The following is a 27,714-nucleotide window of genomic DNA, read 5'->3' on the forward strand; positions in this document are numbered from 1 at the left end:
ACAAAAACCTGGCAGTAGCAAGGCAGTGTTAAATGGATTCAATTAATTTAGTTTAACTTCTTCTTTTCCCTTAAACCAATGGTCTGTTGCTAGTTATGTAGACACCGAGTGATTTATTATTTTATCTATTAAGTGAAAATTCAAGCTGTATATTGAATTTATTTGACATTTTGTATCATATGATTTTGAATTTTCTTCAGTCACACTTGCAGTAGCATTTTCAGATAGGATTTAGCTGGCAGTTACACACCGTAGTACACACACTGATTGACTCAGTCCTGCTTAGGACTTGACTGAGATGCCGCATGCTCTGACAGGACAGAGCTGAAGAGAGAAATCACAGCTATAGACCATCACAATGAAGGTAAAGTGAATGTTATTTTGAATGTGAATGTTATTTTCAGCTGTGTTTACTGTAGATTCTCCTCACATTGTTGGAGGCTGCTGTGGTTAAAAGCTGTTATCTTAATGATAACTGCTGCATAAATGAAGATGCATAGGCTCATGCTGTTATTTTGAAATACTGTATATTTCTGGTCTTGAAAGTATCTTCTTGTAACTTTCCCTTCAGTACTACTCTACACGTTAAACCTTAGCACATAGGAGTTCTGTTCAGCTCTGTTAGGGATTGTTTTCCGTAAATCCTTATGAGGACACAGGTAAGGCTTAACTGCTTAGCCTAGCTTTGGCCACACAGCCTGCTGCTTCTAAATAGTGCTTTAACTTACATGAAGTAGCAGAGTGCATTTAATATTAACAGACTGTTAAAGAACAAATTTATCTCCTCACCGCTGCATATTATTGGTTATTGATGAACAGTGTTGGTCAAGTTACTTGAAAAAAGTAATCAGTAACTAATTACTGATTACTTCCCCAAAAAAGTAATCCTGTTACTTTACTGATTACTTATTTTCAAAAGTACTTACTTAGTTACTTAGTTACTTTTTAAAAGCAGGATTTACAACCTGAAGAGGTGATAAAGCGATAGATCTTTCAGTCCAATTCTACTTTTTCTGCATAATCCATCATACAAAATGTAATCAAATGGAAAAGTCTCTTTTTTTAACTTGTTTTATCAGTTTTAATCTTTTAACTTTATGCATCAACTAAAAATTTAATTATATGCAACATTCTCTGACTTGAAGACATTAGTTTAACATTTAAACCTATTTTCTGCACATTCCAGCACATAAAATAAAATATTTTTTGTGTTTACACTCAGTCTTTCAAATAGATGCAAGTAAAACACAGCAGAAAATAAATAAAGTCAAAGACTAGCGGTCCTTTTGCTCTATTTTCACCTGTAAAGCAGGAGTAGGGTAGGCGGAGGTTTACCCTGGTGCACTCGGTGCTTGTTTAGGGGTTTTTTTCACTGTAAAAATAAGTTTTCTTCCCACGCACAACGGACACTAATCGTTTTGTCACTTTTTATGGAATCAAACTCAAAGTAAGGTCAGTACTTCCACACTTTAAACGCTGCATGCTCATACTCTCTCCCGTACTCCATATATCATCCATTGTTGATCTTCACACAGCTGTTGTCACAAACGTTGCACTCACTTATGTCACTGTCATGAGACATTCTCGCAAAAAATCACGGTTTTAGTAACGCAGTAACGCAGCGTTCCTACGGGAAAGTAACGGTAATCTAATTAAGGTTCAAGGTTCAAGGTTCTTTATTATTTGTCACATGCATAGTTATACAAGTATAACACACAGTGAAATGTAGCCTGACACGCTCCTCGACATGTGCAAAAATTGGGGGGGGGGGGTGTAGAGGAAGAACATTATATATATATATATATATATATACACACATATAGTATATACACTGGGTGAATGTGCAGTAGTAGCAGCAGCAGGTGAATTCTGTACATTAATATGAATAGATATCTGACTATTTTACAGGATAGACAATATAAACATATTTAAAATTAAAGGAATTGAAATGTACATGGTGCCTTGCTCCTGTGTTGATGGTGATGCTGTTGGAGAAGCACCTGCCCACCCATTACCGTTTTTGCAATAGTAATCCCTTACTCCCCACTCCCATGAGAGTGCCATGCAAAGTCATCAGCTAAGGCTAGCAAGCTTGGCTAACAAGCTGCATCCATCAGCAGTATAGGTGCAACACAAAGACATGAAAACTGGAGCACCAACTTGCTGTAGCCACATTATTTAGCTTAGAATTCCAGTAAAAATACTATTAAAGGCACCAACACTACATACATGCTCAAATTCAATACCAGTATAGTTGCCAGGCTGGATACCTGTTATTTTAATGAGTGACATTTTAACATGGTAGTCTAATGGGACTGATACTCTTTGGAAGTCATTAGAAGAACTGCACTTTCGGACTCTTCGGCATTGGCTTCATTGATGGTGGATGAAGCATGTGTTAGCCTGGAAAAAGAAGGGTTGTTAATTTATTTCCATTCTTTGATCCCATGGCAAAGTCCAGTAGGAGGTTTATACAGATTTCCCCCTTCTTGTATTTTTTTTTTCCCTTTTTTATATATATAATAGTGAAACTAATGAATCAACTCTTCTGAGACATAGCAGTTCAGAGTAGTAGTGATCCAGTTTATCTGTAAAAAGACTGTATATTTCTTAAGTTCTACCCAAGCCTGAGGCAAACATGCGCAACACCACAAGAGGAGTCTGATGGTGAAGTAAAGAGAAACACACCTGCTGTGCACGCAACTTTCATCTTCAGACACTAGATGGCAGCACTGTAATACACACCAGGACACGTGTCACCCTGTCGTCCACATCAGTCAGCCAGTCATCAAGAGGATTATTAGTCAAGAGGATCCATTATCAAAAGAGATACGTTTGGATTAGTGCACATAATCCTTAAATTGTAATCCAGATTATCTCCTGGTAGTTTAATCAATTTTGCAGCGAGGTGTTGTTTGTTGCAAAGTACTTTTTGAGAAGAGTACTATTTATGAGCGTGCAAAGTGCTGGGAACAGTTAGTTGTACTGATATAAAAAAGTTTATATGAGTACATTTTGTGGTTTGTACCAAAAAACCGGCAAATGACTTTATGTGTAGTCATCATCTTATGATGAGGGTTTTGAAACCAGACCTCGTCCAGTCCAATACAACAAAATGAAACTTTAATGCAGTGACAAATCATGTTTGGCCTTTGCAGAATGAACACAATATTAGAAAAATCAATAATGTAGAACATTATAAATGCCATATAAGCAGGTGTGATCATTATACCAAAAAAGGTGTTTGATGTTTTCTGTTTTTTTGTGAGAGACTTATATTATTTCATTTTAAAACGTTAGTGTTTGCTTCAGCTTTGCAAATCAAAGTTTCTCTCATTTTTTTCTGTTTCAGGATTTTCAAGCGCTCACTGTGTGGCAGAAAGTCCAGTTATTTTACCATGGGATTTTGGAAAAAGGAGGCATGTAAATTAATTTACCCATTTTTTTTCTCAGAGATTAGCAGTTTATTTTTTTCTAAAGGTCTTTCTGCTTTTCTCTCACCTTCTTGTCATTTAGACAAAAGGACAGACAACTGGCTTCTGGTCTATTCTCCTGTGCCAATTAGCTGTGTCTTCCTGTGTTACTTGATCATTATATGGGTGGGGTCAAAGCTAATGGCAAGGAGGCAGCCAGTCAACCTCAGACCTGTCTTGATAGTTTACAACTTTGCCATGGTCTGCCTGTCTGCCTACATGTTCTATGAGGTAAATACCATACTGCTTGAAGGAACTATCGGAAAAGACAACGGGGAGCGGGAATTCAGAGCAGCTAAAAGGAAGTCAGTATAGGATAATACAACTTCCAATGACACTAAAACCACCTGCTTAATGTTGTTTAGATGTTACTCATGGGACCAAAAGAGCTCTGATGTTTTGGGGGATGGACACAGAACCACTGGGGGTGTCCTTCAATCCCTGCTGTATCTCTTCTGGGTCCAGTTATACATAAATGCCAACAGAACCTTCCACTCTTCTGAGATAATCACTGTAACTCACTTCACTTCCCAGTGGTTTCAGTTTGTAGCAGTTTGTAGCTGGTGGATTCTAGTACTTGCATGTCAACTCTCTTAAAACAGTTATTGGCATATAAAACACACAGAGCAAATAGATCATAAAAAAAAATAAACCGTCCAAATGGCTGTCAAAGTTTGTGAATCTGTAAAATCCTAATGTGAGCTATAAAATAGTTTAATATAGGTAATTTTGGACAGAAACACCGCCTAAAGCAAACCACATCTGTCGGAGTGTAAACAGACATGTTACCATCGGCTCTGTTTGGGAGTCTGTGCTGCGCATCAGTGGCTACATTTTCACCGTGTACAGCATGCTTTAAAGATCAAATAGTCCCGCATGGTTCATGTGTCCTATTCCTTCACGGAATATTTGGTAAAGGATTTTTACCTATTTAATGAAACGTCATTTTGCTAAATGAAAGAAAAAACAAGCAGTGATGAGAGCATCTTTTCTCTTTACAGTTTACAACCTCTTCCTGGTTGGCAGGATACAGTCTGCTGTGCCAGCCAGTGGACTACAGTGACAGCCCATTGGCCATGAGGGTAAATGTTTTTCACTAAATTAATTTTGACATGTACACTACTGTGAAAAAACTGTCGAGCCATTTCTTTGGATTTTGTTTCTGAGCAGCCAGACTGTTTTGCAGAGCAATAGCTCTCCAGGCTTTCTGAAGTTTATCTTTGAACATTGGCTGCTTTTTCACTTATTTTCAGTCCAGTCCTTGTACCTGACCATTTTCAAAAGAAAGTTTTTTTGTTTTTTTAACCCACTTAACGCCAACTGATGAGACAGTGTTTTGTCTACACATAATAGACAATTTAGCAAAGAGCCAATTTTAAATTGGATCCTTTGTTACTGACATCATGTCATAATAGAAGAGGTGGCAGGCCTAAAATGCTGTCTACATCAGATAAACAGCATTTGACAGTCCTGTCTTTGAGAAGTAGGAAACATTATAAGAAAGTATCCTAAGAGAGTTGAGGCTGTGTTTAAGAATAAAGGTGTTCATAAAGTTGGACTTTGCAGCTCATTGGAATTGTACAGAATTGTTTCCATTTATGTTTGCATATTTCAGTAAATCTCTGCATTTCCAATTTTCATAGAGAACTGTAAAGAATGCTCATGGCTCAATATTTTTTACAGAACTGTGTATATATATATATATATATATTTAAAATTGTTTGAACTGCAGTGCACGAAGGTTAATAATGTACTTTTTATAATTTTGGACAGATGGCCAGAGTGTGCTGGTGGTTCTACTTCTCCAAAGTTATAGAGCTCTGTGACACTGTGAGTTTCAAGCAAGCTTATACGAGCATGTGTTTTCATGGCTGCAAGATGCTTCTGCCTAACTGTCTTTGTGTGATTCTGTGATTCAGATATTTTTTATCCTAAGGAAGAAGAACAGTCAACTGACCTTCCTCCATGTCTACCACCACGCCACAATGATCTTCAACTGGTGGGCTGGGGTTAAATATGTGGCTGGTGGACAGTGTGAGTACAACCCACTAGTCCAGTTTTACAAAATGTTGTGAATAAGAGTCTTTGAGCAGCAAACAGAAATATTCAAGAAGATAATATATGGTTCTCATTCAGAGTGTCTGTCTACAGCTTTCCTGATAGGTCTGATTAACTCCCTCGTCCATATAGTGATGTACATGTATTACGGCCTGGCAGCTGTGGGACCAAGCATGACCAAATACTTGTGGTGGAAACGTTACCTCACCACCCTACAGCTGGTCTGTATGCATCTCATTCACATTCATTTTACAGTGATCATCCTCTAACTTAAAAATGATCTCCTCTTAATTTTTAGCTCCCTTTTATGTTTTTGGATAGTTCATTATGATTCATTAAGCCGTCAGTCTGTATTTCTATCTGTAGCATAAAGGCAGTCACCTTCCTGATTCTGCTATGTGTACTTTAGAAGCTTGTACAATAACAACAACTACTAAGCCATCAAAGTTGATAATCCTGAAAAAGCCAGAACTGGCTTTATGGGGAAAAAATATAAAAAGTGGTGGATGTTTGTCAGTTAGAAATATTTTCTTTGTTCTCTCACACTTAAATAAGACCAAAAAGTCCTTATTCTGATAGGCTTAGTCATCACCAACGACGACTTAGATCTCAGAGGCTTAATAATTTGGTTTTGATGAGCTTAACGTGTAGGCTTCCTGATTGGTTTGTCATTGTTCTGACTGACTGCTGGCAAAACGAGACAGATTAGCAGCACTGATGCTCCTCAGCTAACTACTGGACCATCTGTTTTCTACTTATAGTCTAATGAAAAGACAATGCATCCTGTATTTTTTTCTTTCCCTTATGGCTTCAGCTTATATAGGTCAGTATGGTGCCTGACTGCCATTCTGTGACATGAATTGCACTGACCTTCAAAACGACCCCCAAGCCATCATTAACACTTGTCTTTACAATTTAGTTAACTGAAGCTGAGGTAGTTCACTCGTGACTAGCTTTATGAATCCAATGGACACCTTCACATGGTGACTTATTTTCTTTTTTTAATGAGTACTTTTGCCCGTGTTACTCTCTGCTGACAACCCTACTCTGTTTTTATAAAAGAGAAAGAAAAAAACAGTCATATTGCATAGTATCTAAATGATATGTATATGGTTACACAAGAAATATCAACATATGTTACTGAGAAACGACCAAAAAATCACCACATACTGCAAGATAACTAATCTTTACTATTTTTGTTTCCATGTGAGCATCACTGGGTGTAAGATTAATAATGACATTATCAATATTACATATAATTTCATTCCTTTTTACGAGTAACTAAAGAATAACTTTGGAGTCATTTCCATAGACTGTATGTAAAAGATGGGCTTAAGTAAGCATTCTTTTTAATGGCCAGCAGAGGGCAAACTTCTCTGGTTTCTGTAAAGGTCAGTGGGAAAATAACTCTTGCTTGTCTTTTCTGGGACAGTTTATGGTCTTAACCACTGATTTCCAGTCACACTGAAGACAACTCAATTTTAACTCAGGTTTTTTTTTATATAAAATATAATATTATATATAAAATTGTAACTTATGGTCCAGTGAGAGAGTAAGCTTGCCCATGTGTCTGGCATGTCACTACCCTATAAGCAAGTAGTGCCCCTCTGTTTCACTCCTTTCTTGTCGTTTGAAAACAGAAAGGTAAAAGAGCCCCTTCAAGACAACCATTCACTAATTCATTATTCATTATTCACAAATAACTTGGTAACATCAACATGGCTTTGTCCATTTTCTATATACAAGACTGTGGATATTTCTCCAACCACTCTACACCAAATATACAGAGGAACTTGCTGAAAGTGTTCAAGCCTTATAGCTCATATAGCAAGTATGAAAATTGCCTAACTGTTATCCCCTACTGCTTTCATCTCTTACGTGACCATCCTCTTGTAATTTTCTTGTACTCAGTGCCCTGGAAGTCTACCATCATGCTATTGTTTCTCTTTACAGCTCCAGTTTTTCATAGTGACTATCCATACCAGCTACAATCTGTTTGCTGACTGTGACTTCCCTGACTATATGAACATCACTGTTTTGGCATATTCTCTCAGCCTCATCATTCTCTTCAGTAACTTCTACTACAGAAGCTACCTCGTCAAAAAGAACAAGAAAACTTAACTCAAACTCAAAACTGTTATGAGAGAGGGAAAAAAGTAAATAAAAAGAAACAAAAATCCATCTCTGTTTGTTTGCTATCCTGATCATTTAATTTTAGCGACTGTTTGGATGGTAATTCTTATTATGTATGAAAAACGGGATATAAACTTACAATATAATGTAACACCAGACAGGTGAAGCATATTTACCCCCATAAAGAGATGTTTGCTTCACAACAGTGCTGGTTACATTCATGTGCAGTGAATAGTCCTATTTTTTCATCTAGCAAGATCCCAAACACACTTAATACACGTTAACTGTGTTTCCTCCCCCAGCTGCTATTAGAAAAATACTTTTAATCTCCATTCGAGGTTTTACACCCACTGGATGGCAGTCCATACAGTTGTTGTCCATACAGAATGGCACTCCATGCTCTCTATATATTTATTCTACTTGTGTTTGCCTCCAAAGTTCCCAGCACATAATCCTCTCTTACCGATGGGGAGACACCACACCCACCACCTACTTATCCACCCCATCTGTCATGATGTAAAAATATAACTGGGCAGACAAGCGAGACAGACAGTAACCTTTGCAGACAGTAATGAAAGGACCATTAAAGGAAGAAATAGATTAGCCAAATATGCAATACCTTATAATAAATTCTCAGACTAGCATATCAGTTTTGACTCTCCTATGTTTAAACTCAATAGAGATGACAATGAACATGAAAAAGTTGCTAAATCAACATTACAAAGGCAACATCTTAGCTTGTTATTAGTGATATAGAATCTCACATTTTTTGTGTTTTTCAAAGGAATATAACAGAAAAGAAGCAGAAGGGAAACAATTGCTTGCTACAAAGGAGAGTTTTAAAATGCAAAGCTGATCCCCGATCAATATTAAAAATTAGAAATTATTATAGCCACAAAATTGCATTAGGCAGCAATTGATCACAGGCTTTTTAAAAATGATCTAGCCGCAGCTCTAAACACTTTAATGAAAGAACAAATGATGCTTTTAGTTGCACCATCGTTTCTCCACATGCCTCTGTTATCAGCTTTACATTTTCACAATTAAACGCCTATTTATGTCCAAGTATGGTGCAGTTTCAGTACATATATTACCATCTGATGATGGTATCATTCCTACAAAAACTACCAAAAACTAAGGTGGTGATGCAGACTGTTGATCATACTCTTAACTGTACACCAGCAGCATGAATTCAAACTTTTCACTTGGCCCACTGAAACGTTGCTGCAGCATTATGGTAAGTGCTGCAGATAACCCCTTGATCCTTCAAAGAACAACAGGCTTTTCCATCTGATTAAACATGCACGCACACATTTCTAGAAGGATGGGGAGAGGTGGCTCCTTGGCAAGGTCCTGCACCTGTTACATTAATTGTGAATGCATGATTAGATTGCCAAAAGTATTAGTGTAAAGTGCATTAATGTGGAGCATTTTGCTGAAGTTCTTATGGTGTATTTCTACGGTTCCTCTGAGAGGCCAAACGGACTGCAACTTAAGAAAACACCAGCAATAAGAAAAACGCTGCCAAAGCACACAAAACACAACGGAAATAGGAAAAATGACAACGGAAATAGGAAAAAACAGATTCCCAAGAGCACAAGGGAAGTGTTTCTGGGGAGACAATAACCCAACGGATCAGTTGCAGGAACCAAAATATGCTAAGAATTGCGCTGGGAGACACTTAAAAGAAGTGGAGGATCTATCGGTTTTGTGAGGAAAGAAAAGATGGGAGGTAAGTGTGTTAGCCTAACTATTAGCCTAAAAATCCGTCATCAGTATTATATGAATCATGATAAAACACACCTAGGTCGTGTCCAAATTCATGGGCTGCATCCTCCTGAGGACCCAGCCTTCGCGGTCTACGTGGGTTCCTCAGAAGGTCGGGTAGACCGGAAGTAAACGGCTGTGAAATTGGACAGTCTAGCCTTCAGATTTGCGTCAGCGCTGTCTCGGTGGGGTTTAATAAACTCGGCTGTCTGCTCCTTGCTATCTAAAATATAACAGGACACTGGCGTAAATTCTCGACCCTCTCACACTTCTGTTTAATCAGTTTTCTGTTTGACGTTTATTCAGCTGTGTGAAAATCCCGGAGGAACCCACCCAATGGATTAATTAAGTTCTATTTAATCTAATAATCTAATTATTTTAATCTCAGCCAAACTGATTTACTCACGAACAAATAAAACACTGAAAAAGCCAAACAATAACATTTTTAGGTTATCTAAGTGACTTATATATTACGTTTAACCTGAGTAGTGAAAGACCGCGGTGATCTGAAAATGATGTGCTGGGAGTTGTGCCGTTCTCGGCGGCTCCAGTGACCCTCGAGCTCCTGGGTAGCTATCGAGCTGGTGGATTCCTATTTCCGTTGTTGTGTTGTGTTTAGTGTGCTTTTGCAGCATTTTGCTTATTACTGGTGTTTTCTTAAGTTGCAGTCCGTTTGGCCTCTCAGGGCCACTGTATATTTCACTGGAACTGTCAAAAACCTGTGCTTATGTTCAAAGCAGAGCCCAATAAGTCAAGTTCAAATGTCAATAAGTTTACATGAAATTAAAACACTACATAATCGTTTCAGAAATCCTAAATAATCACAGTGGCGATCATTGTGTGCTTCAAAGGTAGGAGCTTTTAAAATGCAGAAGTCTTATGGGGCATTGTTTGTGTGATGCACGTGCAATGCATTTGTTCCTACACTGATTGACCGAAGCTGAAAAGAAGACTACAGACAGAAAGCACACATTCAAATTGGGTGGTATTAAAGACACTGGAAAAAAACAAAAACAAAACATAATTCTCACAATGGCACCAGTACCACCAGTGGTGAAAGTAAGTATGCTGCAAAGGGTAAATAACATTGCTGTTCATCCCTACAAGATGCAAACTGAAGCAGGTCGAGAGGATGTTTCACTTGTAAGTTAAGTCTGGCAAGAACCAGTCTCTTGACCTTCATGACCTTTGACATCAAGGTAACTGGTGGGGTGGTTTTCTTTGGTACCGGCACTAAACATGATGTCTTCCATACCTGTGCTGCCCAGCTGTCTGGCATCCTGCAGCATCTGCCAGACAGCTGGGCAACTTCAGCACCCGGGGACTGATGTGACCAGGACCTCCAGACTTTGCCCTGATGTAGTTGCTCCATCTTCTTTGCTAGCTTAAGCGGTGACAAGACAAGTGGCGACTTCCATCACTCGTCTTGCAGTGGTATGCTTTTAATTTAGCCAAGAACATGAAAGTTAAAATAAGTCAGTGGAAAGTTTAGAACTAAGAGCTAATGGCAAATGGCTGTTAATAAATCACCTGCATTTAAACAATAAATTATGGAAAATTGGTTTTGCTATTGTTTGATCGGGAAGAAAATGTGTTTCAAGACATCTGAAGATATAACAGACTAATCTCACCTACTTAAGAGTGTATCACCAAAACTATTCTAATGACAAATGTTTTAAGTTTGTATAACCTTTCAACAGTTGTATGATTTCTAATATCTGACAAGCACAGTACTGAACTGAGTGTGGTTCTCCATTGGCAGTTGGCAGACTATAGTGGACTGCAGAGAGCATCTGTTGCCAGATAGAAACAGCGTCCAAAGTATATGGTACAACCGTTCTGTGGGCTACGTTTGCTTGTGTTGTCATTGGTCCTTCAGACAACCACAGAAAGAACACACAAAGAACTGAAGTGAAGCCAAGTGTGAAAAACAATGAAAAGTATCCACTGCAGCAACAGTCTGTGCTTTTCATGCTCTTCTGCTGTCACTGCCTTTCTGTTCCAGCCCACTTGTCAAGCAATCAGCATTCAGCCTATGCAGAGGGTCATCCATGTTGAGCTACATGCTGATGTATTTATTGGACGACTGCATAGAAGCACGTTTGTGTAGGCTGAAAACCCCTCTCTGTAGGCCCTCTGAAGGCAAATACCTATGTAAAGTGACACAACCACAGTATCATAAAACACGCAGGTTTTGTTTTCTGAACAATCAAACCAATGCTTTAAGAAAAACTAATGAATCTACTGAAAATATAGACTGTGAAACAGAAACTTGATGCTGGAGGTCTGCAATAAGGTTTCATGTGGAAAAAGGTCTCCACAGGAATTTAAAAAAACTGGAAAAGGATAGGCAAAAGCTGCAGTACCACTAATCAGAGTCACAGCAGTTTTAAAATCACAACACTGGCAGTTCTCTACATGCACAATCTTGCAGATGGACGAGTGCTGCAGACTTGGCACAGGGGTTATCATTGGAAATCAGAGTTTGTCTGAGAGCTCAGATTGTCTGAAGGACATTGCAATATATCAATGATTTGGACGATGTCCAAGAAAAAAAAACCTGTGGTTGCTCCACAAAACCTGAAGGTTAAACTTTGCAAAATAACATGAAGAGAAGCCTGTTGAATATCAGGAGCACATTCTTGGGTCTTATGACCCAAATGAGAAATCAGGGAAAGAGAAATCCCCATTTCTTCCAGTGGTTAATGTTTTTGTTTCATATATGACTTATGTCTCATACAATCACTTACTCATGGAAGTGGGCCCAGGTCAGAGGGAGCTCAGCATGTTCAGCATGAACCTGAACAAGTCCATAGTGAAAGGGAATAGTCAAGAGCACAGTACCAATGAAAATGGGAAACTGGTGTGTAATGAGGCTTGAGAGCAGAAACTTCTGGGCAAATGACATTCATAACTGTTGCCTGTGGATATACCGAATACTGGGTGATGAGACGACTCCCAGTAGCAGATGCCTGGAAGAAGGGGAATAGTGAGACATTACAATGAGCCATAGCCAAAGCTACAGAAGAAAAAAGTGAAACTATGACCTGGCCAAGTATATCGCTGATTTGAATCCCATACAACACCTTCAGTGTAATTTAAAGAGAGCAGATATAAAAGGTTTTTGAAGAATTTGCACAATTTCTCTTCCATTCTGACAAAGATCGATTCTATCATTAAATTTGCACATATTAAGTATTGGGAGAAAAAGCATATTTGGATCTCACTATGAATAGGCTGCTTTTGCTGCATTGAAATGTTACTGTGGAGCCTGTGTATTGTATTTGGCAGACTTTACTGTAGATTCTTTATTCTTATTTCATACAGTAGCAAATGCTCTGTTCTGTGACTTAGAAAGGACGGAGTAGCCTGCGAGCTAGTTCAGGCAGACAATTTGAGATGCATTACATCATGCACACTAACATGTCTCACTCTCCCAATTTGGCATTTTCTTTAAGCTGCAAAATCTCTTCCTCTGACATGCCAGTACTTCTGCTACCCAGCATTGCTGTCTGCTATTCCAGCCCCTCCACCACCACAACGTCCACTAGCAGGGTCCAAAGGGACGTTTACTCGCCGCTCCCTAATTTTACACGCATCATATTTGCGGTATGAAGTTGCAGGCTGGAGATCAAACTCTGTTTGCACACAGGTATGCTAACTTCTTGGTGTTATATGTTTGATTTAATTTTCATTGCACATTTTGTCTACTACGGTGTGACAGACTATAAGCATGTTATTGATGTGCATATGCACGTGAATATGAGTGTCAACAGCACTGCACACACACACACACACACACACACACACACACACACACACACACACACACACACACACACACACACACACACACTCAGCTGATTGCCAGCAGCCCATTTAAAGACTGATGTCCCCCGGCCTCGCTGCAGGCATAGCTCCAGGTTGATTACTGCTGAGTGCTGTACAGCTCAGGCATGACTGACTTTCTGGCATGCAGTCGCTTTGATCAACTTGCAGTTTTGCGAGCAGATGATGGGTTTCATCTTGAGTGTTTCAGGAGTTATGGCACTTCTGAGATTATGCCAAACTAAAATAAGAGGTGTCAACTGGTCGTTAACACTTTTCACTTATATATGGCCTGATTGCATAACTTTTGATCGGCATGGCTCTTAATTAAAATACTTTAACCGCCACCGTTCAGAAAGACGCGAATAGACAGGAGGACTGTGAAACCGCATTGCCGTGAATGCACTCAAATGTGTTTTTGCTGAATCTTGTTTGTGAATGACTTTGTCTCCTTGGTAACTGTGCCAGACAGTGTTTGGGCCGCGGTCAGCTAGAGGCAGACTGTAATTAATAATCAGGTTACAGTGAGAGGATATTGAAGCGCTCTCAGAGTGGCTGCTGCTAACTTCCTAGCTAGTGAGAGGGACTAAGACACACACAGTCACAGACACACAAATACACTGTTGTGCACGCACACACATGCTGACATAATTGTTGGTAGCAAGAGTGGTTTGGGAAGAGGAGGCTGGTAAGTGTGCTTGAAGGTGGGCCACTGGGTAGTTTCATACAACGAGGGTTAACAAGAGGCTGTAGCAATCTCAGCTTGATGGGAACACACTCAGCTACAAGCAAGATAGCCTTAATCAGCCAACCAACCAGCTAATAGCCCTGTGTTAAGAGTGTGCATGTAATGAGCAACCGTGAAAATCTTAAAAAGTAGATTTTTGAGAAAAGAAGCTGTTTTTCCTCCAAATTTTGAACCTCTAGAATAAACCCTGTCTTTTAAAAGGCGCTGGATGGACAGCTTGTGTGTGTGTACACATCTTTTTTAACAACAAGAGAAACCCCACTTGTGGCGTTACGACTACAGTCGTGTTTGTTTCATTATGTGTTTCCTGCCATGAAGACGTCTGTATTGTGGGGAGAAAGCATGCTAATTGCACTGTGCAGGTGGCCGCCTGGATGGAAAGACTACAGCGTACACATGACTGGCTCCAGCTCAAGGACTACAGCCTATATAAGGAGCCAAGATGGCTCCTTATATACCTGCTGAGGATCATTTGCTTCCCTTTCAACCAAACAGCCACATAAGTGCTTGTATTAGCTGAATTTTGATCTGTATTTAGAATGAGTAAGTAGAGATGAGTTGCCGCTTCCTTCTGTAACCACTTTCTCCTGTTTTTTTATATGTTTAGGGAGGTAAACTCTTGTGTTGTGTGTCCATTACTTTTGGGCAGGTTATCTAAGCCTAACTGCCAAAAAGAACCCTCCTTTGTATACTGGGCCTTATTGAAACTGCTCATTTCATCCACAGTTGAACATGAGCTGCTTTAATGTCCATCCATATTTTTGTCTTTCACATTGGCTGCCCCTCAAAAACAAAAGGTTTGAACAGCAAGTGGATGGGGCATCTTGACTTTTATATACATGTATTATAGTTCTGGTCTATAAAATCAATGCATATACAAGTCCTTTAACATTTAAGATGAGGCAATACACACACATATACACACAACTAGGCGGCTGGGTCAAAACATCTCCAAAATGCAGCTCTTGTACCCCACAAGAGCTGCATTTTGGTCTGCAGTGATCAGGATTTATTAAAAGCAGTGCAAGGAAGGAACAGTGGTGAACCAGAGACAAGGTCATGGATGGCCGAGGATCACTGATGCACATGGTGAGTGAAGACTGCTCTGAGTGGTCCGATCCAACAGATGAGATATTGAAGCTTAAGTTGTGGAATAAATGAATGCTGGTTCTGATAAAAAAAAGTCTCAAAACACACAGTGCATCACACTTTGTTGTGTATGGGGCTGAATAGCTGCAGACCAGCTAGGGTGCCCATGCTGAACCTCTGTCCACTGCAGAAAGCGCCAACAACGGGCAAGTGAGCATCAGAACTAAACCACAGGGAAAAGGAAGATGGTGGCCTGGTCAGAATCATGTTTTCTTTTGGATTGCATGGATGGCCAGGTGTGTGCATCCTGATGCACTATAGGAAGAATGCAAACCGAATGCAAAACTTTGAGTCCTGCCATTCATGTGGATGTCGCATCGACATGTACCACCTACCAAAGCATTTGAGTATCATATAGATCCTTTCATGGAAATGGTATTCCCTGATGTCTGTGGTCTCTTCCAGCCCTGCCACAAAGCAAAAATGTTTCAGGAAGGGTTTGAGGAGTGCAACATTGAGTTAGAGGTGTTGACTTGGCCTCCAGATTCACACAAATCTCAGTTCAATCAAGCATCCGTGGGATTTCCAGACAAACAAGTCTGATTCACGGAGGCCCCGCCTCACAACTTACAGGATTTAAAGGATCTGTTGCTAACATCTTGGTGCAGATACACAGCACAGCTTCAGGAATCTAGTGGAGTCCATGCCTGGATGGGTCAGGGCTGTTATGGCAGCAAAAAGGGGACCAACACAATATTAGCTGGTGTTTATAATATTATGCCTGAGTGTGTGTGTGTCTACTCGTTACATGCTGTTTCCCATTTTCAAAACTGGAGAGAACAAACAGAAGGCATAATGGTGAAATGAATGACAGGTGATGTGAACTCACATTAATCATGGATAAGGGATTCAGCTCTGCAGTTTGATTGCAAATTCAAACTGATTTGAGCACCTTCACTGTTTACTCTGTTTCATTCATAGTTGATTATTTTAAGATGGGCAACACAATAGCCAAGGTTAGGGTGTGTACCACCTTAAGCACAAATTACATTTACATTTACGCCTGAGGTTTGATATTAGGTATTTGAAGCATTTCATATTTTATTTTTTTCTTTGTACTTTTTCAGTAAATGTTGGAGGTCAAACAAGTTAAATTTAGTACATATGACACTGAAAACTATGAAGTGCAAGACATTTTAGAAGAAAGCCTTGAATCAATCACCAGTCCAATTACTCTTCCAAACTTGTGATATGATTCTTTAATCACATCTATCCACATTCAAAAAAGGGGAGGTGGAAACAGGTGTCACACACAGTTGCAACACACAAACCATACTTACACAAACCATACTGACTATAAAACAAACTGTGGTTTGTCACCAACCAAAGAAGAGTTCACATCTCTGAGGCCTCTCGCATTAAACTTGAGTTAGATGATTCATTAAGCCATAATTCATTAATTCTGCAAGACACAAAAGCCAATGAGCTACATCATTGCTGCATTTGTCACAGCAATGGTGTGTAAAGGGTTTCAGTAATTATGGCAATAACTGAATCAAACCGTTAGGATGAAAATATTGTTTTTACTCAAAATTAGATTTTAAAATGAAATTTTTGGTTTGTACTGAAAAATGGCCCGCGTGCAACCACACTTCCATTGTAAAACTAGCTTCTTGGATCCATATCAACCCTCATCACGTGGTATTGTGTGAGATTTGCAAGAATCTAATTGGGAAATTTGAACATTTGAAAGGTATTTGCTGGATAAAACTATTATGAAGCAAATGAGGGGGGAGTTACTGTTGTAAACTTCCAAATTAATATTTTTAATACTCGTTTCTGTGCATGCTTGACATTGTATTTCAAAGGCATTCCTTCTACTATGGAGACAAAATGTCAAATTAGGCTCTTTGTCCATTGGCAAAGCCTGGCTTACTTCTTCACCTCTCTGCATTATTTAAAGCACAAAGGTATTTCCCTTACCCCCTTTCTTCTCCTCCCTTCTCCTCTTTCCCTTTACTTTTTCCTTCCTCTCCTGTACTTTCATCTATTCTCCTAATCCCTTATCTCCAGACTCTCCACCACTTTCATGTCTTCTTGCTCCTCTTCCTGCCTCATCTTTGTTGGCATCCACATATCCTCCCTTCCCCATCCCTTTGCTCATCTCACCTGGTCTCGCCTCATCTTTTCCCTCGGCTCTCCGCTTCTTGCCTGACTTGCCTCACTTCTTGTCCTCCTCCTTCTCCCTCATCTCCTCCTTTTCTCCTCCTCTTCCTCTCCTGCTCTCACCCCTCCTCCCTCCACGTCGGTTCGCCCTCTGATGATTGCCGAGCACATTTCATTTGACATAAAGACAAAGGGCTGAGTACACATGTGGTTTCTCTTGTGTAATATGAAATATTAATGCAGGCATAATTTGGCTCCCTGGGTGAGGGGTGGAGGTGGGGGTGGTGGGCTCTCCATAATCACCAGTGACTGCTGTTTCCTTCCCCAAAGGATGGTAAGGCTGTCAGGAAGGATTGAGAAACAGCAAAGATAACAACAACAGAATGCTAAGTGTTGGCGGCTACTGTGGCCTATTTCTGTCCTGGTGTTTAATGGTTATATTGGCTCATTGCCTGAGTTACTGAGGCAGCTCTCCCTCTCAGGCTTTTCAGAGTTAAAGGTGCCATGTGCAGCATTTTCAACCATCAGTGGTCATGCTCAAATTAGTGGTGATAGACTGGTATAATTACCATAAACAATTGGTAGTCTCTCTTGCGCACCAGTGATATTGCTAGTCCTGCTTCTCACAAACACGTTTGCTTCAGAGAAGCTGTTTCTGCTTGTTCCTCACTCCCTTCTGTTTGCTTCACTTGTTTTCCTGAGGATAAAAAAACTTTATTGACTTACTAAATCTACCCTGTGTCCTTGTGAGATGCTGTTCTGTTATATAAAGCAGTAGAAGGTGGAAAACATATAAGTATATTTAGTGCTACACTAGAATATAAACTACTACACAAATGCATTTCAAATGGAAATATTGTACCTTTTTACCCCTCTATATTACATATAGTTATATATTAGGATTGCAACGATACACAAAATTCACGGTTCGGTTCGGTTCGATACTTTGGTGTCACGGTTCGATATTTTTTCGATACAAAAAAATGTTCATGCCTTTTTTAATTTGTCATTTATTAAAATTATAAATATATATTTTAACTCAAAAGTACAGTTTTTAAATTTAACCCTAACCCTTGTGCATGTTTTTTATTTTGACAGCGAATGCGCACCTGCGGACCACTTATGTGCAGCCCTGGTTATTTAGCTCGTCATATTGCAGCCACAGAAATTATTTTGTCCATGAAACCATAAAGCTGCACTTTCTTTTTGCCTTATAGTCTGATTTGTCATAACTTCTCCGTTTTGTGGTAAGCTTTTCTTTGGCTGTCACTTCTTCACCCTGACCTGTCTTATTTGGCTCAGCAGAACTAAAATATATATCTGTCTGTGAAGGTTCTCAGTCATCCAGGTCATCGTAGTCAAATATATATCCTGCTGCTTTTACACACGCACTCACATAACGCTCAGTGATTCTCTGCGATCAACCTCTCACATGTTTAAGCTTGCTGCGGGAGATTTCACTTGTCATGTTTGCATAGTAAGCTAACGATTAATAAGACGATGTCAGAGGAATTGGTGCGCAAATTATCATCACTCACAGATCAGTACTGTCGCTCTCTATACACAGTTCGCACGATTGCAAAGTGAAAGCAAAAAAACAAGCGCAAATTCAAACGCGACTTCAATATGTCACATATTGACAGTGGCTCACCGATGCCAATGACATAATTACCCAGCTACATTTCTGAAAGAATGCAAAAGCATTGACATATATTTTTCCTTCCTCCTGCACTGTCGAGCCTAGGCGGAGTAGTCGAACGCAGATTCACTGAGCGCTCAACACAGACAGCATCGTCAGAAGGAAAGTTGATAAAATAAATTACAAATTTTGTATTGTTCGATACATATGCGTACCGAACCGAAAGCACTGTATCGAACGGTTCAATATCGATACGAATATCGTTGCACCCCTATTATATATATATGATTTTAGCATGCAGTGATCAAACCACTGAACAGTATGTGATTCACCCCAGTTTTAGTTTATATTGTAATGTAAAGATTTTGACTGGATGATAGAAAGAAGTAAAACAGTTCCTTTAACAGGAAGAATCCTCCAACAGAACCAAGCTCACTGAGGCCAGCCCTCTGCCTCGGCTGGAGCAGGTTATTAGGCTATGTTTTAAAGCTAGGTGAAATTCTTCTAATTTAGTGGAACCCCACTATTATGCTTTTGCATTTCCAAACAGAAGTTTTCACTGATCCATTCAGCTTTCATTTTTAAAGGGTTGCCTTTTTAAAACTGTACAGTCGACGAGATGATCCCCTTTGTGTGGGTTTAGGCTGAAGCCATAAATTTTGTTAATTTTTGATACTGAAGAGATAAATATCACTTATGTAAATTTGATTACAAAAACAAACACTGTAAAACAGACATAAATTCACAATTCAACTGTTTTGCATTTTCCCCTCAGTTTTTGTAAATTCCAACGTAAGCAAATGTGTTTGTGTTATTTTCTGTCTCTACACCCTTAGTGATACCGGGTTTGATGATAACACTGAGCAGGATTGTTTACATCCCAAAATAAGAAAGAAATGTCTGCAAGGTGCATGTGGATTAACACCCTTTTATTGACATATAAGACCATAATGACATTACATTTTTGGCTTATATACAGTGGGGCAAAAAAGTATTTAGTCAGCCACCGATTGTGCAAGTTCCCCCACCTAAAATGATGACAGAGGTCAGTAATTTGCACCAGAGGTACACTTCAACTGTGAGAGACAGAATGTGAAAAAAAAATCCATGAATTCACATGGTAGGATTTGTAAAGAATTTATTCGTAAATCAGGGTGGAAAATAAGTATTTGGTCAATAACAAAAATACAACTCAATACTTTGTAACATAACCTTTGTTGGCAATAACAGAGGTCAAACATTTACTATAGGTCTTTACCAGGTTTGCACACACAGTAGCTGGTATTTTGGCCCATTCCTCCATGCAGATCTTCTCGAGAGCAGTGATGTTTTGGGGCTGTCGCCGAGCAACACGGACTTTCAACTCCCGCCACAGATTTTCTATGGGGTTGAGGTCTGGAGACTGGCTAGGCCACTCCAGGACTTTCAAATGCTTCTTACGGAGCCACTCCTTTGTTGCCCGGGCGGTTTGTTTTGGATCATTGTCATGTTGGAAGACCCAGCCTCGTTTCATCTTCAAAGTTCTCACTGATGGAAGGAGGTTTTGGCTCAAAATCTCACGATACATGGCCCCATTCATTCTGTCCTTAACACGGATCAGTCGTCCTGTCCCCTTGGCAGAAAAACAGCCCCATAGCATGATGTTTCCATCCCCATGCTTCACAGTAGGTATGGTGTTCTTGGGATGCAACTCAGTATTCTTCTTCCTCCAAACACGACGAGTTGAGTTTATACCAAAAAGTTCTACTTTGGTTTCATCTGACCACATGACATTCTCCCAATCCTCTGCTGTATCATCCATGTGCTCTCTGGCAAACTTCAGACGGGCCTGGACATGCACTGGCTTCAGCAGCGGAACACGCCTGGCACTGCGGGATTTGATTCCCTGCCGTTGTAGTGTGTTACTGATGGTGACCTTTGTTACTTTGGTCCCAGCTCTCTGCAGGTCATGCACCAGGTGCCCCCGTGTGGTTCTGGGATCTTTGCTCACCGTTCTCATGATCATTTTGACCCCACGGGATGAGATCTTGCGTGGAGCCCCAGATCGAGGGAGATTATCAGTGGTCTTGTATGTCTTCCATTTTCTGATGATTGCTCCCACAGTTGATTTTTTTCACACCAAGCTGCTTGCCTATTGTAGATTCACTCTTCCCAGTCTGGTGCAGGTCTACAATACTTTTCCTGGTGTCCTTCGAAAGCTCTTTGGTCTTGGCTATGGCGGAGTTTGGAGTCTGACTGTTTAAGGCTGTGGACAGGTGTCTTTTATACAGATGATGAGTTCAAACAGGTGCCATTCATACAGGTAACGAGTGGGGGACAGAAAAGCTTCTTACAGGAGACGTTACAGGTCTGTGAGAGCCAGAGATTTTCCTTGTTTGAGGTGACCAAATACTTATTTTCCACCCTGATTTACGAATAAATTCTTTACAAATCCTACCATGTGAATTCATGGATTTTTTTTTCACATTCTGTCTCTCACAGTTGAAGTGTACCTCTGGTGCAAATTACTGACCTCTGTCATCATTTTAAGTGGGGGAACTTGCACAATCGGTGGCTGACTAAATACTTTTTTGCCCCACTATAACATAAATTCGGTCATGTTTTTGCACGACACGACACGACATCTCAAAAAGTTTTGCATAAATTCTGATAAAACTTTGTAGGGCTGTAGAGTGCAGTACAGTGCCAGGTTATAACCATTTAAATAAATAACAATTTGAACACGTGTGAAATGTTCCTCGATAACCTGAACACGAGTTATAATCACTAAACATTTGGACGAATTGAACTAAAAGATGAAATCAATGCTCCACATGTACTACACCATGTACACATTTAAAAAAATATTCAAGATTATTTCATGTATAATAAAATGGGTTTCAGTCCAAGTACTGCCCAGAGAGTGAGCTGCATTGGTGGAGTTTTGCACTCTCACAGCGCTTCTTGTTTATTGTGTAAATACCATATTGACATGTTACCATGTGATATCATACAAACAGCATCCTATTTGCACATCTATCAACTCAATATTCCCTCTCCAATTGGGCTGTTTTGATTTTCACCAACTCCTGGGAGAGCTTGTAAGCTTCCACATGCTCTACTAGTTAGAGACTGCTGGTTGGTAACTGCAAAACACATCTCACATTTTTGTTTATGTGCATTTTATAACCAAATATTCCTCCTGCTGCAGCAGTGAGCAAACCTTATGCTATAGTCACACTGTGGTTTGAGAAAGCAGACATTATTTTGGCAGTGTGTACGTTGGGATGGGATTCTGGGTAAAGCGTTGCACTCCTTCTTTGAGTAAATGTGTACCTGATCAAACCACGTGGCTCAGTGTTATCTGATAATGTGTGAGCATACACCAGTGTTCCTCTACAGAAGCATTTTTCACAGAGTTTTCATTTCCCTGTACAACATAGCACAAAACTTTAGCATCAAAGCCAAGCACACGCACGCACTCACACACTTTCTCCTCTCATGCCTGCCGCATTTACTCTTCCTATTCATCTCACACTGGATGACATGCAGACAAGTTCATGAATTGTCTTTCAAAAGTTTAATTCTCTCTCTCTCTATATATATATATATATATATGCATATATATCTATATAACCATCTTTGTCTATTTTTCCTATTTTCACATCGAACAATTGCAGACCGCCACTTTACTCGCATTACACATAAACGCACACACTCACGCACATAGGCTCCAGTTGCATCACTAGTGAATTACCATGCCGTTCCGCGTTATTAAACATGACACTCGGCCCAGATAATGGAGCCTTTCTTCATCTCAATTTGGAAGGCTAATCTTATTGCTTTGATTAGCAGGGGCTTCATTTGCATATCAAGGCCTCCCCTCCTTTAATTCCTCCATCGCAAATCCCCTCTTTAGAGCTGTAGATAAAAGGAATCTATCTATATGTATCTTTCTTTAGAATCTTTTCTTCCTTTCCTCCCCTCCCCCTTCTTGTTCTTCATTAACTACTTGTTCGTTTGTTCATATCCTTGTTTTTTTCTCTTCTTGCATTTAGTATTCATCATTTCCTTTAAGTCGCCTTTATATGTGCCCCTTTCTTGTGTATATCGAAAGATGCCTTTCATAAGACAAGAGGAGAGGGAAAAAGTAAAGCATGACTTCATCGACATGTGATTGGACATAATAACGTAATGGCCAGTAATCCTAGTTACTTATTATCTAGTTGGAATCGCACTTGGGGGAATTAGGGAGGAGAGTGGAAAAAAAAGTTTAGGCAAAAGTTGAAATTACAGCCAACTATTAAAATGTAACCAACACAATTGCAACACCGACAATAAACTCGAGAGACAAGTGCACTTTGCTCACTATTCACTGTGAATTGAGAATAAGTTTGACCTCGAGACAGACGGGCAGAAACCGGCTGAAATCTTTGTTTTGTCTGGCATGTTCTGCATAACATCAGATTTTAGTGGCAGGAAAAATTAGTACCTGACATTGCAGTTTCTCACTGCTCGCCACACTGAATCACTGCGATGACTCAAAAATATATTTAAGATTTATGTGTCTAGCATGGCGTCTGCAGATAATAAATGGCTATATCTAATGCTACACCATGTAATGTATTCAGTATAATAATGTGAACATCGTGATGGTTTATTTCTTTATTTGAATTTTTGTGTGTGAATTTAAATCCAAAGAAAATCCAGAGACTTTGATCTGATAGCAGTTATCCAAAATCAGAGAACTTAACAACTTCTCACAGATTTCTAGTCCTTTTCCACCAACGTGCTGCTGGTTCTCAATCTGGAACTATTTACACACATTTCCATCACCAGTGCGCCATCAAAAAAACTACTTTACCAAAGTTGGAACCATTCTTGCTAGTGGCTATTAGAGGGGCTAAAGTAGAGAAACTCATCGTGATTTTCTGTGTTTCTTAATAGTTGTCTAAAGAGCGACAGTTTCATGAAGACGTTTCACCTCTCATCCAAGAGGCTTCTTCAGTTCTAAAACTAAATGGTGGAGAGTCCCAGCAATTGGTAGAGTCCCCGGGACTCTTCACCGTTTGGTTTTAGAACTGAAGAAGCCTCTTCGGCGAGAGGTGAAACTTACTAAAGAAGTCCAGTTGCTTTCTTTCCAAGCTCCATAGACTACCATGACCTTGATGACTGAGAACCTACACAGACATATTTCTTAATAGTTGGTTCTTAAAGACTTGAGCTGGTTCTCAGAAAGCACCAGGGTAGAACTGGATCCACACCAGCACTTACACAGTGTTACATGGTGGTACATGTTCAGCTTATGACCAAGCCATATATTCTATATTGTAAAATCTTCCACACTGATACTAAAACCCCGAATTCAAGTGTATTGTAGGCTATTAAAACGCCTATCAAAGACCATGGAGTGCAGTCCCATTGTGCAGTGCTTAGGGTGCAGATTAGTGCAATCGGGCAGGGAGGGACTGAACTGCCACTTTCTCCGTTTCCTGAACTCATATTTTTTTTCTTTCTAATGTCACACTTATAAGTCAAAGCAAGCTCTCGATCATGCCTCCTCTTCAGTGTGTTTAAAGTGTGTAATGATGTTATACATTTATGATGACTATTCACTTATAAATATGCATTTGTAATGATAAAGATTCAGCAGGTTAAATTCTCATGACAAATATCGACACGTGTGTGTTTTCCCTTTTTTTTTATCTGGATTTGATCTGCTTTTGCACACTGATTAATGTGTGTGTGTGTGTGTGTGTGTGTGTGTGTGTGTGTGTGTGTGTGTGTGTGTGTGTGTGTGTGTGTGTGTGTGTGTGTGTGTGTGTGTGTGTGTGAGAAAGGGCAGAGAGTGACAGTGAAATAAAAGAAAGAGATAGTGGGTGTCTTTTATAGGATGTTGGCCAATATGATGTTTTATGTATCTATAAAGAGCTCCAAGGCCAAGTTGACTTTTCATGGTTTAAAAAACGCTATCAGCGATCTGTGGAAATGGCTGCATTGTGTGAGATCAAAGTGCAGCGTCAAAAGCTTTTACCTATTCAGTTTGTCAGAACTGAAAGCCCAGTGTGCTTCAGTCATATAGTCACCATAATGGACAATTTTCAGCCACCAACAGCATAAGCAACACTTTACTGTAATTGTGTTAGCACTGTGGCTATGTACTTTTTTTTCTTTAAGAAAGATTCAGGAAGTGTTTTTTGTCACTGGTTTACTGCTTTCATCTGTTTTGCTGTCACACATCTGTCAGAAGCCTTTCAGTCATCTATATGGAGTAATATTCCACTAATAAATCAACATATCTCCTATAATGAGATTAAGTCACATCCTACACTGACAACGAGATGACATTTTTATGACTAAATATGTTTTTCTTTTTGTTTTTCTTATCCAAAAAAGCAAAGATGCATCACATATTTATCAATAATTCATCAAAAAAATAAAAACAAATTAAATGCACTTATTTACACAAAAGTATTTGATAACTACATGGAAATTAGCTTCCATACTGTACAGCTTCCTTATTAACACAAGATGATTCAAATCTTACCTTTAAGTCAAGATGCTATACTTGGTGACTAGGTTTTATTCACAAGAACAGGTTAATAACTACATCATTAACTGTGTTTATTGCGTGTTTTGTCTGTACTTTGGTAGCCCTGGGTTTGGGTCTGAATTACAAAGAAAGGAACTGAGGAAATGTGCTGATACATTTTACATTTGGTAAAGGAGCTCATCTGCTAGATGAAAGGATTACAGTATAAAGCATTTGAATTTACATGCAAGATGTTATAATTGATTGTGTGTAAAATTCTGTCTTAATGTCTTCAGACTTTATACTAATGCGATGACTCTGTAAAAATGACACCTTTAAAATAGTGAAATGGCTCCAATTACATTAGATCATCTCGAGCCTTCCCGGTGCCAGACAATGATTATAGCCTTTTTATAGGTAAATGATGACCTGATTACACCCCAGACAGTTTCCATTTTGGACATAACAGTGTACTCTGAAAAAGATGGATCGTATCTTGAAATGGAGCCTTTATTGTCTTTTTATTTACTTTTCGAATCAGCAGCAGTAAAAGTGGAGGGTATGTCCGTAAAGCCATTGCAGGTGAGTTCACTGACCTAGAGGTGAGCTTGCAGCTCACCCAGAGAGCAGTCAGCGTTTTACTCCCTGCCTGTGAACTCCATGAACACCTGTTTATGCTTTTTATTGGCCTCTCCCTCGTAGCCTGTTGAACTCATCCTATTCAGTTGTAATTGCTCTCTTGTGTCATCACATGCAAATGAAGGAGGTGGCAAGAGATCTAAAGTATATAAACGGGGAATATTCTTGGTCTCAGTACCTTGCTCTTTCCTCAGCTTGCCTCAGCATCTCTGATCTCACTCCTCTACCCTCAACATTACCAAAATGGCATTCGCTGGAAGATGGGAAACCGAGACCCAGGAGGGATACGAAGCCTTCTGCAAGGTGCTAGGTGAGAACGCAGGCTCAAATTTTCCACTTCCTCTGCTTCTGAACTCCATTGTTTTCTGCACATCTTTGGCCTTTTTTGACCTTGCATCCTCTTCCCGTCCCACTATAGGCATTCCAGATGATGTCATCGAGAGGGGCCGTGACTACAAGTTGATCACAGAGGTCACCCAGGATGGCAAAGATTTCACCTGGACCCTCTTATATCCTGCCAATGCCAAGGTCACCAACAAGTTCACTATCGGAAAGGAGGCCGACATGGAGACCATTGGAGGAAAGAAATTCAAGGTTGGGAGGAAATGATCCAAAGCTTCACTTTAGCTATAGCTAGCAGAAGCATAAAGCTATGAATGCTACTCTCCTAACTGGTTATATCACAATTTTGTTTACAGGCTACAGTACAAATGGAAGGAGGCAAGCTAAGTGTGACCTTCCCCAACTACCACCACACCTCTGAGATCAGTGGTGGCAAACTCATCGAGGTAAACACACTCACTTAGGCTTTTAGAGGTGCGAACGTTGGGCAGTGACAGCAGTTATTACACTCATCTCCCCGCAGGGATCATTAGAGTCATCAAAGTTATACTTCTGCAGCTGGAGACCAGGAACAGCTAATAAGAAAAAAACTCTCTGAAACACAGAGTATTGCTACTGAATGCACTTTAACAACCAATTCATTCCCATATTTAACCTTTTAATCCTGAGAATTTATACGAGACACTTCTCTCTTTGCAGGTTATCTCTTTTTGGTTTCCATTTTATAGTCTGCTTTTCAGAAATTTTCAACACTTCACACTTTCATTTTGAGAAAAACAGCAAAAATGTATCCAGTTAAAAGGAAGCCAAACACAGTGGAAAATTCAAAATGAAGACTGTTTCAGCTGACTGACACAATTGCTTAATTTATAATTACTTAATTTGCTAAAGTCTGCAGTTTTCAGGTGTCAGGGTTGGTCAGAAGCGGACAAGTATAAAGTTACTGTTACAGTGGTATTTTTTCATTTGTCTGACACTTCAAAAAAAAATTTTTACAGAATAAAACCAGATGTAAAGAAGCACTGCAAAAGCTAATTGAAGTCATTTCCTGTCTTTCTGCAGACCTCCAAAGCTGGCTCTGTAGTGCTGAAGAGAATCAGCAAGAAGATCTAACTCTCATCTTTAACAGTTACAATGGAGACCTCGGAACAATATTTGTGTTAATTAATAAACTATGGTGATTGTGCCAACTTGAACCTGTGTTTCTGTCTATGTTTTCTACTCTGGGGATACGATGTGACTTCTAGATTATATAAGTTTAAACTCATGCTTTTTTTTTTTCAAACTACAAGAGTTGATGACAAAGAATCAGGGTACGATA

At 39.6% G+C, this 27,714-nt stretch overlaps 2 protein-coding genes across 3 annotated transcripts; both read left to right on the top strand.

Moving 5' to 3' along the window:
• Positions 1 to 283: 283 nt before the first annotated feature.
• On the top strand, positions 284 to 8,442 carry elovl8a (ELOVL fatty acid elongase 8a). Its single transcript, XM_012923015.2, has 8 exons — positions 284 to 364; positions 3,353 to 3,419; positions 3,517 to 3,704; positions 4,475 to 4,555; positions 5,247 to 5,303; positions 5,393 to 5,507; positions 5,625 to 5,752; positions 7,485 to 8,442. The coding sequence occupies exons 1-8, from the start codon at positions 359 to 361 to the stop codon at positions 7,650 to 7,652; spliced, it is 810 nt and encodes a 269-aa protein (XP_012778469.2). The 5' UTR covers positions 284 to 358; the 3' UTR covers positions 7,653 to 8,442.
• On the top strand, positions 5,699 to 27,589 carry LOC101478728 (gastrotropin). 2 transcript variants are annotated; one of them, XM_076876748.1, is made up of 5 exons: positions 5,699 to 5,752; positions 26,246 to 26,361; positions 26,470 to 26,645; positions 26,750 to 26,839; positions 27,456 to 27,589. In XM_076876748.1, exons 2-5 carry the CDS (start codon positions 26,295 to 26,297, stop codon positions 27,504 to 27,506), a joined length of 384 nt encoding a protein of 127 aa, XP_076732863.1. In that variant the 5' UTR covers positions 5,699 to 5,752; positions 26,246 to 26,294; the 3' UTR covers positions 27,507 to 27,589. The 2 variants fall into 2 exon arrangements, with proteins under 2 accessions (XP_076732863.1, XP_004565376.2); XM_004565319.4 differs by lacking the exon at positions 5,699 to 5,752 and adding an exon at positions 12,447 to 13,083.
• Positions 27,590 to 27,714: the final 125 nt, after the last annotated feature.

This window comes from Maylandia zebra, linkage group LG18, assembly GCF_041146795.1.
Source record: "Maylandia zebra isolate NMK-2024a linkage group LG18, Mzebra_GT3a, whole genome shotgun sequence".
Taxonomy (NCBI): domain Eukaryota; kingdom Metazoa; phylum Chordata; class Actinopteri; order Cichliformes; family Cichlidae; genus Maylandia; species Maylandia zebra.